Source organism: Antechinus flavipes, chromosome 1, assembly GCF_016432865.1.
Source record: "Antechinus flavipes isolate AdamAnt ecotype Samford, QLD, Australia chromosome 1, AdamAnt_v2, whole genome shotgun sequence".
Lineage (NCBI taxonomy): Eukaryota > Metazoa > Chordata > Mammalia > Dasyuromorphia > Dasyuridae > Antechinus > Antechinus flavipes.
This window is the reverse complement of record NC_067398.1, coordinates 649871064-649887833: the sequence shown is the minus strand read 5'-3', so window position 1 is coordinate 649887833 and position 16770 is coordinate 649871064. Positions and strand designations below refer to the sequence as shown.

At 50.3% G+C, this 16770-nt stretch overlaps 1 protein-coding gene across 5 annotated transcripts; it reads left to right on the top strand.

Moving 5' to 3' along the window:
* The first annotated feature begins 1634 nt into the window (after positions 1-1634).
* GRINA (glutamate ionotropic receptor NMDA type subunit associated protein 1) lies at positions 1635-6576 on the top strand. 5 transcript variants are annotated; one of them, XM_051971340.1, is made up of 8 exons: positions 1635-1986; positions 3422-3445; positions 3943-4264; positions 4355-4467; positions 4612-4812; positions 5287-5415; positions 5547-5690; positions 5766-6576. In XM_051971340.1, the coding sequence occupies exons 2-8, from the start codon at positions 3422-3424 to the stop codon at positions 5913-5915; spliced, it is 1083 nt and encodes a 360-aa protein (XP_051827300.1). In that variant the 5' UTR covers positions 1635-1986; the 3' UTR covers positions 5916-6576. The 5 variants fall into 5 exon arrangements, with proteins under 5 accessions (XP_051827300.1, XP_051827301.1, XP_051827302.1 ...); XM_051971341.1 differs by lacking the exon at positions 3422-3445 and having other exon boundaries at positions 1635-1990; positions 3947-4264; XM_051971342.1 differs by lacking the exon at positions 3422-3445 and having other exon boundaries at positions 1636-1986.
* The last annotated feature ends 10194 nt before the right edge of the window (positions 6577-16770 follow it).

The window sequence follows — 16770 nt, the reverse complement described above, 5'->3', positions numbered from 1 at the left end:
CCAGTAAAGATTTATTAAGCACTAAATATCAGGCACTGTGCTAAGAGATGGGGATAACTAAGAAAGGCAGAAGACAGTTCCAGTCCTCTATGAGTTCAACAATTTAAGGGGTCAAACAGAATGTCCCCCCAAGTTTCTTTTATATAGTTTATATTTACAAATTCCTCTAGAATGTTGCTAGATCAATTTACAGCACAATCAACAGTGCGTTAATGTAATAGCCCTCCCCTAGCCTCTCTAGTATTTGTCATTTTCCTTTTTTCTTCCCTCATTTTCTTTAGTCTAATGAGTGTGAAGTTGAAACTGGGAGTTGTTTTAAAATTTGCATTTCCTTTATTATCGGTGTTAACTTGGGATTCGAGCTCGGGCTTTTGCATGAGCCTGTCGCTGGTGGATGGGATGGCTAACCCGACCTATCCCCGACCCAATGAAGTAAGGCTAACTCTGGGGAGGGAGCAATTTTTGCTCAGGGCTGGAAAATGAGTGAAGATCCAGCACGGACTGAGGAGGGCATCTGTACCTGGAGCGGGCAAAGAGTAATCACTGGCCTGGAGCGGGGTACTAGGCAAGGAGCAGGAACAGAAATGAGAAGTGACGACCTCGAAGAGAGGTCTTAGAATGAGCCCCCTCCTGGGTGGGAAGCCCGTAGCGGAACAAAGAGAAGAGAGAATGACCAGAGGTTTATATGGAACAGACTATAAAAGATTTCTGAAAAGTCGCAGGCAGGGACGCATGGATGGCAATATGAGCACAAGGAGGTTGGACCGTGAACTAACGGCAGACCCTCCGGAAGAGAGGTGGGGACCTACGGGTCTGGGACGGCTGGGTCAAAACCAGGCAGCGGAATTGGCTCCTGCGCCCGATCCCTATTTACTAACGGTCCGGTCCCACCCTCCACTTTTGGGCGTGGCTGTGGCTGGGACGCTGTGATAGGAGATGGGGGGCGGGCCCTGCGGGGAGGGGAGGCCGCCCAGAAATTAGGGATCCGGTCTGAGGGCTCAGTGGGCACCGAGGAGAGTGGTAGAGACAATTCCTATTTATAGACTGCTCATATAATGCCTCAAAGGTTTCCCTCGATTACCTTGTGGAAGGAAGGAAGGAGGCAGGGCGGAAGGGGATGAGATGGGAAGGGATAAGGTCAGAGGGCTCTGAGGAAGAAAGAGGAGGTGTGTTGGAACTGAGGGGAAGGGGGGCTGAGGGGGAGATAACGGATCCAGGGGAACGGCAGCTAGAGGCGATGAGAACAAAGCAGGGGGCACTAGAGACCTGGAAATGGAGACGGAGGGGGGGCGGAGGAGGACCAGGGACTGGGGAGCCCAGAGGTCATCGAGGTCAGTCCCCTCTGTGACAGCCGGGTGCCCAAGGTCACACAGCTAAGAAGCAGCCAGGATTCAAACCCAGTACGTTTTCCATTCTAACAGTCACCTCCTCCACGAGGGGAAAGGGATGAAGGAGGAAACAGAGGAAAGGCACAAGGATGGGAGGAAGTGATGAGCACTAGCGAGGAATGAACGGTGGGTCCGGAGCCTACAGCCGAGGGATGGAGGGGGATGACAAGAGCAGCAAGGGCACAGAGAAGGTACCCAAGCCCTGGCAGGCGAGAAGCCGCCCCCTGGGGGTGGGAGGCGGGGCCCCTCCCGGCCAGTGACGTCACACAGCCCCGGAAGTGCCCGCCCCACCCCCACCTTCTGGAGACAGCTGGAGCCCAGCTCCCTCCCCAACACTTGCCCATCCGCCCTCAGCTGAGCCTCCACTGCCCCTGCTCGGAGCTCGGGGCTCCGGCCCCACCCCCGGCCCGGCCCGGCCCGGCCCGGCCCGCCCCCGCCCCCTGGCCCGCCCACCCGCTTCTCGACAGCCGCAGCAGCGGCAGCGCAGCCCGGAGCCCCGGGCGCAGCCGGGCGAGAGAGGCAGGTAGGAAGACAGAGACACGACAGCAGAGCGACAGCCACTGCCGCCCGTGACCGTGACCCCGACCGTGGGCAGCGGGTGAGTGCGAGCGGTGCGCCAGCCGCCCCGCAGGCCCCGCAGGCCTCACGCAGCCTCCCCTCCCTCAGCGCCCCCGCCCCTCCCCCACCCCGGCCTGGCTCCTGCAGTCTCCCCCCAGCCCCTCTCCTCTCCGCTCTGCTCTTTGCCCCCTCCTCCAGCTATCCCCGCTTCCCTCCCTTTTACTCCCCGTTTTGCCCCTTCTCCCGACAGTCTTCTCTCACCTCTCCTTCCTCTTCTCTCACCTTCCTACGTTGCCCCCTCTCCCCCTCCCATCTGTCTCTTCCCCTCTCTCCCCTCCTGTTCCTCCGTTTACTCCCCTCCCCATCCCATTCCCTCTCTCCCCTCCCTGACAACCCTCTCTCCCTTCCCCCTTATCTCTCCCCTCCTCTTTTTGCCCCCTCCCCTGGCGGTCCTCTGTCCCCTCCCTTTCCTATCTCCCCTCGTTGCCCCCTTCCCCTCCCCCTCCCATGTTTCACCCCCCTCCCCCTCCTATCTTCCCTCTTCTCTCCCCCGTTCTCCCCGTCGTTGCCCTCCCTCTCCCATCCCTCTCTCCCATCTCCCCAGCTCTCTCCCCTCCTCCTCTTGTCTGTCCCCCTCCTCGGCCCTCCCCAGTCTCCCCTTCCTTTCCCTCCCTTTCCCCTCACCCCATCTCTTCTTTCTATCCCCCCTCCAACCGCAGTTCTACCCCCTTCCCCCTCTTTACCCCCCTTTCCCCTCCTCACCCGTCCCTCTCCCCTTCCTTCTCCAGTCCTGTACCTTTCTCCCCTTCTGCTGCCCGGCCCGCCACCTCTCCCGCACCTCCTTCCCCGCGTTGCCCTCCCTGCTGCGGGGCTCCTCCCTTCTGCTCCCTCCCGTCCGCACACTGCAGCCTGAGCCCCGCTGGCAGAGCGCCGGGGGGAGTGGGGTAAGCCCCAGCTTCGGCGGCGGGCGGAGGGGCCTCTGCGGCTCGGGCAGCTTCCACTGGGGCCTTGGGCCCCCTCCTCACCCCCCTCGGTTCCCGTCCCTGGTGCCGCCTCCTCTGTCCTCCCTGCTTCCTTCCCCCCCTCCTCCCCAGGGACCGAGCTTCCAGGCACAATGTGGCTGGGAAGGGTCAGAAATCAGGGGCCCAGACTGGCCCCCCGGGCTCCCCAGTCCCTTCCCCACAGATGCCGCGGGGATTTCTGAGGCTGGAAATAGCCCCGTTGGCCCCGCCCTCCCAAAGCTGCTTAAGGGAAGGCGAGAAGGGGTAAGGGTGGCCGGGCTGCCCGGGGCCTCGGGGCCTCCCCCCTCCCTCAGCTCCCGCTGGCCTGGGTGCCAAGGCGAGCCAGGGCCCTCACCTCCCCGAGGCGGGCCGGGGGTGCCAGCCCCTTCCTCCCGCAGCCCTCAGTGATGGGACTCAGGGGCCTCGCAGGGCACGTAGCCCATCGCTGTCCTCCCCCCTTCCCCCATTTTACAGATGAGGAAGATGCAGCCTTACAAGGTGAACTAACTTGTTCGAGGTCATCCCCACAGCTGGTTAGTGGGGATCCCTGGTCCCCCCCTCAGGCTAGGGCTGCTCCTCCCCGCCCAGAGGCTGCCTCGGAGCTTCCCTGCCTGACTTCACCTCTGTAAACATGGGGTGGGAGGGGGCACTGGCAGGTGGCCCCCCTCTCCCGCTCACCTCTTCCCTTTTGTTGTGGAAAGGTACAGCACCAGAAAGCCTGCGGTGGTTAAGGATGAGGGTGAGGGCGGGATGCGGTGGGAGGTCTCTTCTCTGGTCTTTTCCCCTAGGGTCTCTAAAGGCTCGGAGGCCTCCAAGCTCTCCTTCCTTGGGTGGGGGAGCTGGGATTTTCTTTCTCTTTCAGTTTTCTCCCCTCCCCCCAAATGTCTGGGTTTGGGGATTCGGGCCCTAGGACCGACTCTCACAGAGGGGGCTGAGAATCCGCTTTTGGTTTGTTATGTTCATTTTTTTTTTAATCTCTCCTCTTCCTCTCTCAGGTAGTGATTGTCAAACCTGCCGACATGTCCCATGAAAAGAGTTTCTTGGTGACCGGGGATGTCAATACCTCTGCCAACCCTGGATACCCTGGAGGGTCTCAACCTCCAATGCCACCCTACCCTGTGGCCCCCCACCCGCCACCCCCCTTTCAGTCTGGTTATGGCCAACCAGGGTACCCTCAGGGGCCCTACCCTCAGGGGCCCTACCCGCAGGGGCCCTACCCGCAGGGGCCCTATCCGCAGGGACATCACCCACCAGCCGGCTACCCACCTTTCCCCACCAACCCTTATGGACAGCCACAGGAATTTCAGGACCCTAACTGTGAGTAAGGGGAGTTGGAGAGAGGGAGATGTGGGCCCAGGAGCAGGGGCCTGAGACTTGATCTTCTCTCCTTTTTATTCTCTTGCCCAGCACCAATGCGTGGAAACTATCACGGGGAAGGGCCTCCATCCTATTATGACAACCAAGATTTCCCAGCCACGGACTGGGATGACCAGAGCATCCGCAGGGCATTTATTCGAAAGGTAAGGAAAAGAAAATTGAAATTCTCACACCCAGGGAGAAATGGGAAGAAGAGAAGGCTGGGAAGCCACCGAAGTCTAAGGGGGAATCTTGGGTGAGGAGCCCCAGCGGGGTCTCGCTACCACTGATGCCCCTCTCCCTTCCAGGTGTTCCTGGTCCTTACCCTGCAGCTGACTGTGACCCTCTCCTCTGTGGCTGCGTTCACCTTTGTGGAAGATGTGAAGGTCTTTGTCCGGACCCACGTCTGGACATACTATGTCTCCTATGCTTTCTTCTTTGTCTCTCTCATCATCCTTAGCTGCTGTGGGGAATTTAGACGAAAGCACCCCTGGAACCTCATCGCTTTGGTAAACCCCCAGACCCCAAAATTCGAGCTGCTCAGTCGGAAGTGCCAAACTTAGGGACCCACGGGGGAGGGCAGAGATTCTGCCTCCGAGCCCCAGGCTTCTCTCAGGGATGGGATTCCTCCCTCCGTTCGCCTCCTGGGTCAGGGCCTGGCTCCTGGCCTTTTAGAGTGCGTTGGCAGTCTGCTAAAGCCTGTGGAGTCGTCCTCAGAAAAGGTCTTTTTTTTTTTTTTAACTTATAATTGAAGGAAATGCTAAAATTCAGGTAAAGGTTAGTAAAAATAAAAGTGTAATCTTTTCCCTTCACCTAAGGTCATGGAACCTATGAAACCGAGGGATTTCTGCTCTTGCCCCTAACCACCCTCGATGGGAGCCTCCTGGAAATGGGCATCGGGGGGACACTTAGAAGGGGCGACCTGCCTCGGGGCCCCTGGGCTGGGGATGTCCTGAACGCCGCCTCCTCTCCCTCCCCCGCAGTCCATCCTGACCCTGAGCTTGTCCTACATGGTGGGCATGATCGCGAGCTTCTACGACACGGACGCCGTCATCATGGCCGTGGGCATCACCACCATTGTCTGCTTCACGGTGGTCCTCTTCTCTCTGCAGGTGAGGGCGAACCCTCTCCCCTTTCTCCTTCCCTTTTTCCCTTCCCCTTCCCCTCCCCTTCCTTCTCTCCCTCTCCCCTCCCCCCCATCCCCGGCCCGGGCTCCAGTGCTGACTGGCCTTTCTGCCCCCAGACCCGGTACGACTTCACCTCCTGCATGGGGGTGCTCCTGGTCAGCACAGTGGTGCTGCTGGTCTTTGCCATCCTCTGCATCTTCATCCGCAACCGCATCCTGGAGATCGTGTACGCCTCGCTGGGAGCCCTGCTCTTCACTTGCGTGAGTAACAGGGAGAGCCCCGGGCCGTGGGCCCCAGCCGGCTGCTCCCTCCTGAGACCCTTTCTCTGTCCCCAGTTCCTGGCGGTGGACACCCAGCTGCTTCTGGGGAACAAGCAGCTGTCCCTGAGCCCTGAGGAATACGTGTTTGCGGCCCTGAACCTCTACACAGACATTATCAACATCTTCCTCTACATCCTGGCCATCATTGGCCGGGCTAAGGAGTAGCCCTGGCCGGGCTCCTCCCACCTGCCCCCAATCTGCTCCCTCCTTGCCCCCTTCTCCCGTCCCCCACTCTCCCCCTTCTCCCCTCCCTCTCTGAACTTTCTGCCCTCTTCCCTTCTCTTTTCTCTCTCTCCTCAAGTCTGGGTGCTGCTGCCTCATGGGCAAGGGGCAAGGCAGTCTGTGCTCTTCCCCTTCTCCTTCCCTAGGGCTGAGGCTGAGGCTCAGGGAGCCCCCTCCTCCTGTATATAATTGTGCATATATTTATGTTGAAACCATAGCCGCGACTGTGGTGGCCCTGTCCGTGTCCCCAGCACGGCCTCCCCCCACTCCAGAGCTTGAGGGGAAGGGACTGACTGAGCCAGGCCCCTCTCCCTTCTCATGCTGCATGAGCCCTGCCCTCTGACCCTGCCTGTTCCCTGAGGTGGGGACAGACTCCAGGCTTCAAGGAAGAGGAATGAGCCCAAGGTCTAAGGGTGCACGTCTTTCCTCAGCACTCCCACCTCCTGCCCCTTCAGCCTGGCCCGGAGCAGCCCCTTTCCTCTCCCTGGTCCCCCTGCCCTCCTTTGGGGGAGGGGAACGTCCCCTGGACTGAGCATCAAGAGAAGGGGGGACTGGATGTGTTTCAATCCTCCAGCTACTGTCAATAAAGCTCTAATAAATGTGATCCTCTCTTTTTCCTCTTTTCTGGGTTGGGGCGGGTGGTCCTGTCATAGTTTTATTTCCTCTTCCTTACGTGCTGCTCCTTGGAGAAATTGTGCTAAGTCAGAGGCAAAAGCCAGGACCAGACGGAGGTAGGAATCCCCGAACTCCCTGGTCGGAGGGGCACGTTGGCAGTTCCCGCTGTCTGGGGGCTGCCCCTCAGCCCTGTCCGCAGTCCCTGGGCCGAGGAGACTCGGAGCCCTCACCCTGAGGCAGGCAGCCCTTGTCCTAAAGGGCCTGGCTGGGCTCCTCCTAGAACCCGTACAGATTTCCTGAGCCTCGACGAGAGCTCGTGCTCTGTCCGGGGTCCCAAGATCCGGGCAGTGCCAGCCCCTGCCTGGGAGGCAGCCTGACCCAGTCAGAGCAGAGCCGGGGCGCTGTGAAAAATAAACATTGTTTCTGTAGCTTTTTCAGCTGGTGTGTTTTCCAGTGGCTCAAGTTGTAGAAGCAACCCCATATCTTAGATGAAGAAACCGAGGTCCAGAGGGAAGAAGAGATTTTTCATTCTCTAGAGATCATGGAAAACGATCTTTCCAGAGCATAATTCCCGGCCACCCTCCCCAGGCCTTGTGCCCAGGACATAGTGGCAGGAGGAGGAGGCCGGAGCACAAACGTTCCACGCCCACTCACGGCTCTCCTCTGCTGCCTTCCTCCCCACCCGACCCCTCCCCGCCGGGGTATCTCACAGTCCTTTCTGCTCCTGGATCCCCCTCAAACCCACACTTTGACTCCCTTTTCCATCCAACAACCATGTGCTTTACTAATACACGCCATGTAAAGCATTGGGGGACACAAGGAAGAAACCCTGCTCCTTGCCCTCGATGGGCTTAGGTTTCAGGGCCTCTAACAGGCGAATGCCTGAATTTGAGACCAGGGAGTGCCAGCCGCCGGGGAGATTAGGGAGGGTCCGGCCCTGACCCTGCGGAGCTGGGAGGAAAGAAGGGGGAAACTGGCATTAAGGGTCCGCTTGTGCCAGGCCCCATGCTAAGCGCTTCCCCACTATCCATTTGATCCTCACGGGGAGAGGGACGTCTCGTATCTGAGGAAACTGAGGCGCAGAGAGGTTGGCTTTCCCGGGACCGCAGGGCTGGAGGTGTGGCCCTGGGGGATGGAATTCTCAGTGGACAGCAGCAAGCAGTTCAGCTGGGCCAGAGCCAGGGCTGGTAACGGGGACTGATGTAAAGTAAATCTGGAAAGGCAGGCCCTGCTCTGACTCTGATCCCCAAACAGCCCAGGTCAGCCCCTGCTCTCATCCACGATCCCCTCGTCCGTCCCATGGCTGTGCTTCCTGACAAGCCTCCACCCGGAATTATTCCCACCACCTCCTCGGTGCTCCTCACTAGCCGGAGGAAGCCTCACAACTGACCCCTACAAATCCAGGCTATTCCGACTTATCTGGGCCCGGCCTCCAGGAAAGCAATCCTTTCCTTCCTCCTTGATTGATCCCCTGTCACTTCCCACAGAAACGATTCCAAACTTCTTTCCTGCTCAAGTTTCCCGCAATTCCCCCTCCTCCCCTTCTCAACTGAGGACCTCATCTTTTACTGAGAAAACTCAGATCTTTTCATGGGAGCTCCCCCTTCACCAGAAAACCCCTTGAGAGCCACCTCCCACTTCCTCAACCAGTCTGTCAGAGACGGTCATAATTCTTGACCCATCTTCAATTATCCCTTAAACTTCGGCCCCTTCCTTACAGCCATCCAACATGGCTGTCCTTCAACTGCCTCGGCTGCTCCCTCAGAGCATCCCTCCGTATCTCACCTCCCTTTCTCGGCCAGTCCCCTTGAAATAAGCTGTCTATCCCTGCCGCTTCCCCTTCCTTTCCTCTCACTGACTCCTCAGGCCGACTGATTTCCAAGCTCACTCCTGAACTGGAACTCCCCTCCCCAATTACCAGTGATCTCTTAGTCACCAATGCTGATGGACTCTAGGGCCTCAGCCTTTTGGACACACGGACTGCAGTCCATGCTTTGCTCACCCATTTACGCTAATTTCTCCTGGTCCTCTCTGACTGTTCCTCAGGCTTCTTTGCTCCATAACTCGGAGTATTTCCCAAGATTCCATTTTAGTGCTTAGCATGGTGCCTGGGACATAGTAAACACTGGAGAAATGCTCGTTGACTCATCCGCACTTTCTTGGTAAATTTATTAGCTCCCATTGGTTTCAATACTTATCTCTATGAAGATGGCTCCAGTCCCATATATTCTCTGTCTCCCCTGTTTTAAATTGGATCATAAACTCAACATGCCCGACACTAAACTCATTATCTTTTCCCCAGCCAATGTTCCATCTTCCAGAGTTCCCCATCTTTGTCCAGACATCATCCTTCTAGTCTCCTGGATGAGCCTTCATGACATCAGAATTGTCCTTAGCTCCCCAGTCTCCCCCACCCCCCCCACTCCCTCACCACTAATTATAGAAATAAAATACAAATAAATACAGAAATGTATTTCCTCGGGTGTTTTGTATGGAGCCTGGCACATGAGAGGGGTTTGTCAATTGACTTTATTTGAAAGGGAATCTTGAGCCGGTGGAGGTATAGCTAAGGTGTGTTATTCTAACCCCAAAGATGCTTGCGCAGAGAAGGGACATGGGACTGTGCTTTTAGGGAGGTTATTTTGGTAGCTGTTTAGAGGATGCATTGCAGGGGGTGGCGAGGGGGAAGAGAGAAGGAAGACCCATTAAGTTATTATAATAGTCCCAGCGAGAGAATCTGTGCTAGAACAGCGTGAGGAGAGAAATGACATATATAAGACAGTGGAGGTGGAGTCAACATGACTTGACATCTGAATAGATATGGAGGTTGAGAGCAAAGGAAGACTTAGGAATGACTCAGTGCGCCCAGGGGAGTGTTTGAGTTGTTTAGTGCTTTGTTTACAGTCTTTCTCGGTACAACTACCCTTGCCCCCCACCCTGGGGAGATTTGTATTTTTGTTGATTTCTCCCCAGACCAGCTTCATCCTCCTCCTCAACATCTGTGATCTGCACTCATTCCACCTCAGCCACCCATAGGGGAGCCCTGCCTGAAATGTCACCATCACCTGAGACTGCCGCCTCCATAGTTTTTAACTCTGAAATTCCACCTCGGATCATAATTTCCTGTCTTTTCATCTTTTCCCATTCTTTGTACTTACTGTGACTTCCAGTTGTTCCACGCCCTGCTCTCTCTTTCCTAATCCAGCCCTTCTCCTCTGATCTTACTCTTTTTAAAATCTTGCTTCTCTCGAACCAGTCATTGTTCTTGACTCTTTTGCATCCTTTGCCCCTCTTGCTTCCTTGCAAATCTTAACTTTGGGACACCCTTCCATCTGTCAACTCTGCTCCTACTTCAAGAACTCTGCGAGGAGGAATCTGGACCACTCTAGAGTCATGTTGAGGTTAAACAACCAGGCCCTTGTGGCTCCTTTTGTTGTTCCCTTATTGAATCTTGTGATCTCCACACCTTCATGCTGTTGTTAACACCTCTCCATCCCTCCCTGCCTTCTCCCTATCAGCGGAACTTACCTTAGAGTCCTTACAGAGAAAACTTGAACTCTCTCACTACTCCAGCCCTCCAAATCCACTACTTAGCCATTCATTCCTCCATTGCCCTATTCTCTGAGGAAAGGTCCTTCTTCCTTTGTTAAAACCATCCTCTCTATTGAGCCCTTGGTCTTCTTCTCTCTCAACTTTTCTGAGAACTTACTCCACGTTTTATGCTCTTTCAATTTTTCTCTTTTGGCTCCTTTCCTGCTGCCCGACTCCCTTAAAAGACCTTCATTTGACCTTGCCATTCCCTCAAGCTGCTGTCATTCTATATCTTCCCTTTCTTTTACAATCAGACTCCAACTGTCAATACTCATTTCCCAGTTTTTCGTATCAGACCATCACTCTATGGAAGCAGAAGTTGTTCCCTGCAGGATTACCACTGATTTTCTAACTGATAAATTGAATCACCTTTTCACAACTTCATCTTCATTACTCCATTCTTTGGGGCTCTTGGCATTGGTGACCAGAAGAGTCAGCCCTTGACTGAGGCTACAATTTAACTCATATCTTCTTGACTTTCTTGCCCTGTTCTATCCACTGCACCACCTAACAGGTTTTTACAAATAAATTATGCTGATTGGTTGTTGATTTATCAAAAAAGCATTTAATCCAGTAGAGCAAAATGCCACCTTAAAAGCCTCTCTTCCAATAAAGCATCTTCTAGCCATACGTGGTAATTATTCAAGATTCTGTAAAAAATATACAGAGATAAATTTACATGACCCTTTGACCGTAATTATTAGATAAATCTCCAAACAAGAAGTTTGCTACAATTACGGAGGCAACTCAAGATGGAGTTTCAAATTGAAGAGGAATTTCCCATGCACAGCAAAATCTTCTTGATGCTCCTGACTATAGATTATATCATATATATCACATAGTTTCAACAATCCATGGCAGAACCTCCTAGATTGGATTTCCAGTCATTCAAAAGAGTGTGACTTAACAATTCACAGAAGAAAAAAACAAGTGAATGAAGATCTGTTGTCCAGATCGTGACATGCAGTTAAACATCCAGAGAACCTGGTCCACAGTGTATATAACTTAGACAGGCACTGCAAATGGAGTTGGGCTTAGAATTGAACAGAAGAGAACAGGTTTGACTACCCTTGAGAAATTAGTTTTTATAATAATAATCTCATGGCTCTTCTTAGAAAAAAAGACCCAGATTTTTAATACCAATATTTTTCTAGTGATGGTATCTGACTGCAAGTCATGGACTAGCAGAGTCTCTGGAAAACTGAAGTTGAGGATCACCCAAAGGACAATGAAAAGGCGTCCTGTGTGTGAACAGGCTGCAACATGTAACAAATAAGAAACTTCAAAGAATCAGGGGAATCTATGATAGAAAAAAGAAAATGTACCGGTCATGTGGCAAGAGCAAAGGCTGCTCAGTGGACAACCCAAGTGCTCTTTTGGTGTCCTTGAGATGTCAGGAGAAAATGAGGGAGACCTCCAGCATGTTTGGTGGCTCTGTGTGCTGAGCTTATGGGAGGACATGGACTAAAGTAGCACAGGACCAGGAAACATAGATAAACTGTGGTCTCTGTATTAGAGGGAACATTCAAATAGAACATCCAAATAACTAACATATTCATTTGAGAATGAGTTAGGTATGAGTTTGAACTCTCCATGACTGTGCAAAAACCTTACCCTGTGCTCAGGAATTTGCTACCTTCCAAACTTTTTTCCATCTTCTCAAGCTCCAACACACTTATGGGGGGACTTTCAGCAGATGGCTTAGGCTGTTACTTTACTGAGATTAGCCTTTCACCTAAAGTCACCCCTCTTCCAATCCTATTTTTGTCAATGGCACCACTAATGTGCCGGGTCTCCAAATCCTCTTCAAACAATCATTATTTACTTGTCCCTCTTTCTCATCTCCCAAACCCACCAATTACCCAAGTCCTGTAAAGTTCACCTATTGTATCTGACCCCCACTCCCCACTGGCTGTCCACTACCCTCATTACCTCCCCGGATTGTTGGATCACCCACTTATTTGTCCTCCCTGCTTCCAATCTTTCTCCTCTTCAATTATTCCTCTACCCAGCTGTCGAGATAATTTTCCCAAGGTACATGTGCTATCAGTGGTGGACCTCATGGGCAGGGGTATGCTGCTAACTGGAGGCAGCCAGATGGTGCACTGGACAGGACAGAACACTGCTTGGAATCAGGGGGACTACTCTGGCCTCAGACACTGACTGTGATCCTGAGCAAGTCACTTAACCTTGTGCCTCTGCTCCTCATCTGTGGAATGAACTAGAGAAGGAAATGGTAAATTACTCCAGTTTCTTTGTCAGGAATACCTCAAAATGGGGTCACTGAGAATCAAACAAAATGGAAATGACTCAACAATAATAAAGTTCTGGGAAATGTTGGACAATGTTTAACAGCATCTGAAAAAAAGTATTCTTGACACACTTTTAAATTTTAATTTGTATTATTATTTTCCACATCACTTTATTAAGTCCAAACAATCAACAAAACAAATAAAGGTCTCATTTTAGTGTTTGATAATGTCCTTGCTTCTACTGTGAGCCTCTGATTTCTGGAAACTTTGAACCTCTGCTGATACTTTAGAGTTCTAGAGGAACACAGACCTTCAGGTTACTCTGATCAGAACCTCTGGATGTGGTTAGGAACCAGGGATGAGGAACCTCAAGTAAGAGAACCATCAGAACCAGAAATGAGGGCCATATCTTTAGTGTAGTGGTGACTGTGATGGAATGGGACAGATAAAAGTTGTGGTGAACTGACAAGATTTGACAATTGATTGGCTATGTGGGGTGAGTATGAGTAAGGAGTCAAAGATCTTATCATGGTCCAAAACTGGGTGACAGCAAGGATAGTAATAGGGAAGTTTGGAAGAGGGGTTTCAGCTCCTTAGGGGGACTAAGATTATAGGATCTTCAGTCAATCAGCCCATCCTTGCTTGTTCCTTCTGTCCTAAAACAAAAACTCATCTGTTAGAGTACAAATCTTGTCCTTGGAGCTCCAGCTATTAGGTGACATAATTGTCCTGAGGGTCCTGTATCCTTGGGGGAGAAGGAGGGAAGTTAGAATGAGGAGAATTGCATGAATCAGGAGAGTTATGTTGAAGACAAATTTCATGACTGATTATCACAGAGAAGGTGAAATTCCACCCATCTTTTCATCCTATGATTGGCTGATTACACACCCACAGAAGGCTCTGGGAACCGGAGTCACTTGAGGATCATTAAAGGAGGCCCTAGAAGTTGGAAGCCCCTGTGAACTTGTAATTCCTTATTTAATTCTATTCCTTATACCCAGCCTATCCAGGTCGAGTGATTAACTTTTGATCCCTTACTCCCTCTTACTTACTGTGGCAACAGTTCTCTCCCCATCCATTCTACCTTTCCCCACACTTGCTCCAGCCCCACTTTTCATAGTCCATATCTATTCAATTGCATTGAGCAGGGAACCTTCACTCTCTTGTTAACACATTCATCTTTGTCCTGGATTTCTTAATTTAACAGAAAAAAGTTCAGTTACCATTCCTCACTCTCTTACCCAATAACACTGCATCCTTTGTTCCTCCCTCCAGTACTGAAAAGAAAGCACACAATCTGACATGCATTCTAGATTTAGTGGAGGCTGATTTCAAAGGATTCAAAGAAAAAATGGTAGGAGCCCATGGACTAAAACTCTACAAAGAAAGCCGGCCCAGGAGAGACAGAGTCTCACAGCAATGAAATTCTAAAGAGGAAGAGAAATGGGAACCTTTTGAAAAAACCAATATGATGTAGGCACAAATAATCCACCAGTACACTTCGATTTTTCTTTCCTTTTTTTTAATAAAGCTTTTTATTTTCAAAACATATGCATGGATAAATTTTCAACATTGACCCTTGCATGGTCTTGTGTTTCAGATTTTCCCCTCCTCCCCACCCCCTTCCCTAGATAGCAAGCAATCCAATATGTTATATGTGTTAAAATATGTTAAATCCAATATTACACTTAGATTTTTATAAGATTCGTACATTAGGATTATGCTCAGGTGATTGTTCAGTTTTCAGGGTGAGGATTTACACTTCAGAAATCAGCAAACAGGATTTGATTTACTGTTTTTGCTAATTCTCTTGACTTGAAGTGATGAAGAAAACAAATGTTAATAATGCAGATTAAACTTACAAGTGTGTTATGTCAGGTATGTGTATACATACACATTATATATATATACTTGTAGTTAAACATCTACCAGCCCACCCCTGTTTATTTTTTAACTTTTATTATTAGTAGTAGTATTTTTTTTTTCTGAGACAATTGGGGTTAAGTGACTTGCCCAGAGTCACACAGTTAGGAAGTGTTAAGTGTCTGAGGTCAGATTTGAACTCAGGTCCTCCTGACTTCAGGGCCGGTGCTCTATCTATTATGTGAATTTGCCTATGGATGTGGGGAAGGGAGGGACAAAGGGTGGTAGGAAGGGGGTCATTCCTTCCCTCACCCCTCCTCCATGGAGGGAGCCAGCACATGGTTTAAGGACATATGGGTTCCAGAGACAGAAATGAGAGCTGGAGGAGGAACATTTAGACCAGCTACATGGGACACTGGAGGGAATGAGAGGGAAAACATGGTGAGGGAGGGAGGGAGAGGACAGACACATGCGGGTCAGACTAGGACCCCAACAGGAAGGGATGAGCAATACAGGGAGCCCTGACCATCTCAAGCCAATACCCCAGTGTTGTATTTTCTATCTCTTTCCCTGATGCTTCCATCTATTCTTAACTCAACCTTAAGAAACTCAATTCTACTATCTCTACTAAGTTTTGTTCTGTCTCTTCCCTGTCCTTGAGAGAGCTAACTATACTTGGTGCCCTCATTTCCTCTGCTCTCAATTGCTTCTAAATTCTCTGTAATCTGTCTTTCAACTTCATCATTAAACTGAAATTTCCCTCTCCAAAGTTACCAATGATTTTTTAAATTGCCAATTCTAAGGGCCTCCTCCTTCTTGACATATCAGCTTCTCCTCCTGAATAAATTCTCCTCTAGAAGTTTTTCTGATGCTGTTCTTTTCTGCTTCTCCTCCCAACTGACTGTTCTTTTTTTATTCTCTTTTATTAGCTTCATTTTAGTCACAGCTGCTAATCCCAGGAGTCCCCCAACCATCCATTCTTGCCCTTCTTCACTTCTCCTTTTCTGTTAGCTCACTTGGTGATCTCATCAGCTCCGGTATGTGCATCATCATCACTAGGCAGATGATTTGGAGATTTGTATGCTCTTTCCTGAGCTCCAGTCTTCTGGAGATTTCAAACTAGATATCCTATAGACATCTCAAACCTAACATGCCCCCAGAAGAACCTGTTATCTTTCCCCCAAAATGTACCACCTTCCCATTTTCCTATTACTTTCTAAGGTACTATCATTCTTCATTGTCTAGGCTCATATGCAACGATTATCTCTGGGTCTTAATTGTACTTATCCCACTTGTCCAATTTGTTGCCAAGTTTTTGTTATTCCTATTGTTGTGAGGATTCCCTTGGGGTCTGGACTTGCCATTAGACCAACCTAAGATACAGATATAGGAAAACTGCAGATTATTGACTTGGGGTGTGACAGCTCTGGAAGATGGACATGTGCATATGAGATGACATTTACATAATCTCCCTTTGAGAACTACTGAGCCAGAGAGACTAACCTAAGAGAAGCTGTAGTTATTACAACAAAAGGCAATGTTTACCCCTCATTATATAGCCATTGCCACTAGGCCAAGGAACCACTTTCATAAATTATCTAATTATGAAGCATACTATGTGCCTACTATGTGCTTTATCAAATAATGAGAAGAAAATAACTTTCTTGAACTATCAAAGTCTTAAGAATTTTCTTTTTGTAGTCATCAAGAAATTAATTGAGACAATTCTCTTTGTAGTAGAAAAAAAAGTGGCAAATAAAGAACAAAATGGAGTCAATTATGTCAATTCTCAATATATCACTTTTAGTTCTTTAAAAAAAAATCCTCTTTCAACACTACTTTTACAACATCTCTATGTGTTCCCTTCTCTCCACTGACACAACCATCATCCTAATGCACACCTTCATTATATCACAAGCAATACTCTTGGGATGGTCCTTCGGCTTCAGGACTATCCTCCAAGACACCGATTCATTCTCCACTCTGCTATCAAAATAATTTTCCTAAAGCCCTATCTTGGCTACTCAATACCTTCCTCAATAAACTCCAGTGACTCCCTGATTATATTTAGTATAAAACATAAAAAGCTGTGACTGGCACTTAAAACATTGCATCCTGGCTCTTTCCTGCCTTTCCAATCTTTTTATACCACTTTACTTCTCTTCAGGTACTCCACAATCCATCTAAGCCAGTATACTTTGTTCCCCACAGCTCTCAACTGCACAGAGGGACCACCTTTTTGAAAATTTTCTATCTCCTCACCTCTGCCAATTGGTTTCCTGCTCATCTTCTGCAAGAGAACTTCTCCAGTGTATCTTCTGAACACCCAGAGCTTTTGCTCTGAGATTAACTTCCTTTTGCACTATATTTTGCAGTCTTGGCTTTTGTCTTGCCACTTTGATGACTCTGGGAAAGAGTGAGAAGGCTTTGTGCAACTATACCTCACTTAAATCCAATTTACAATGTCGTCAAGACAT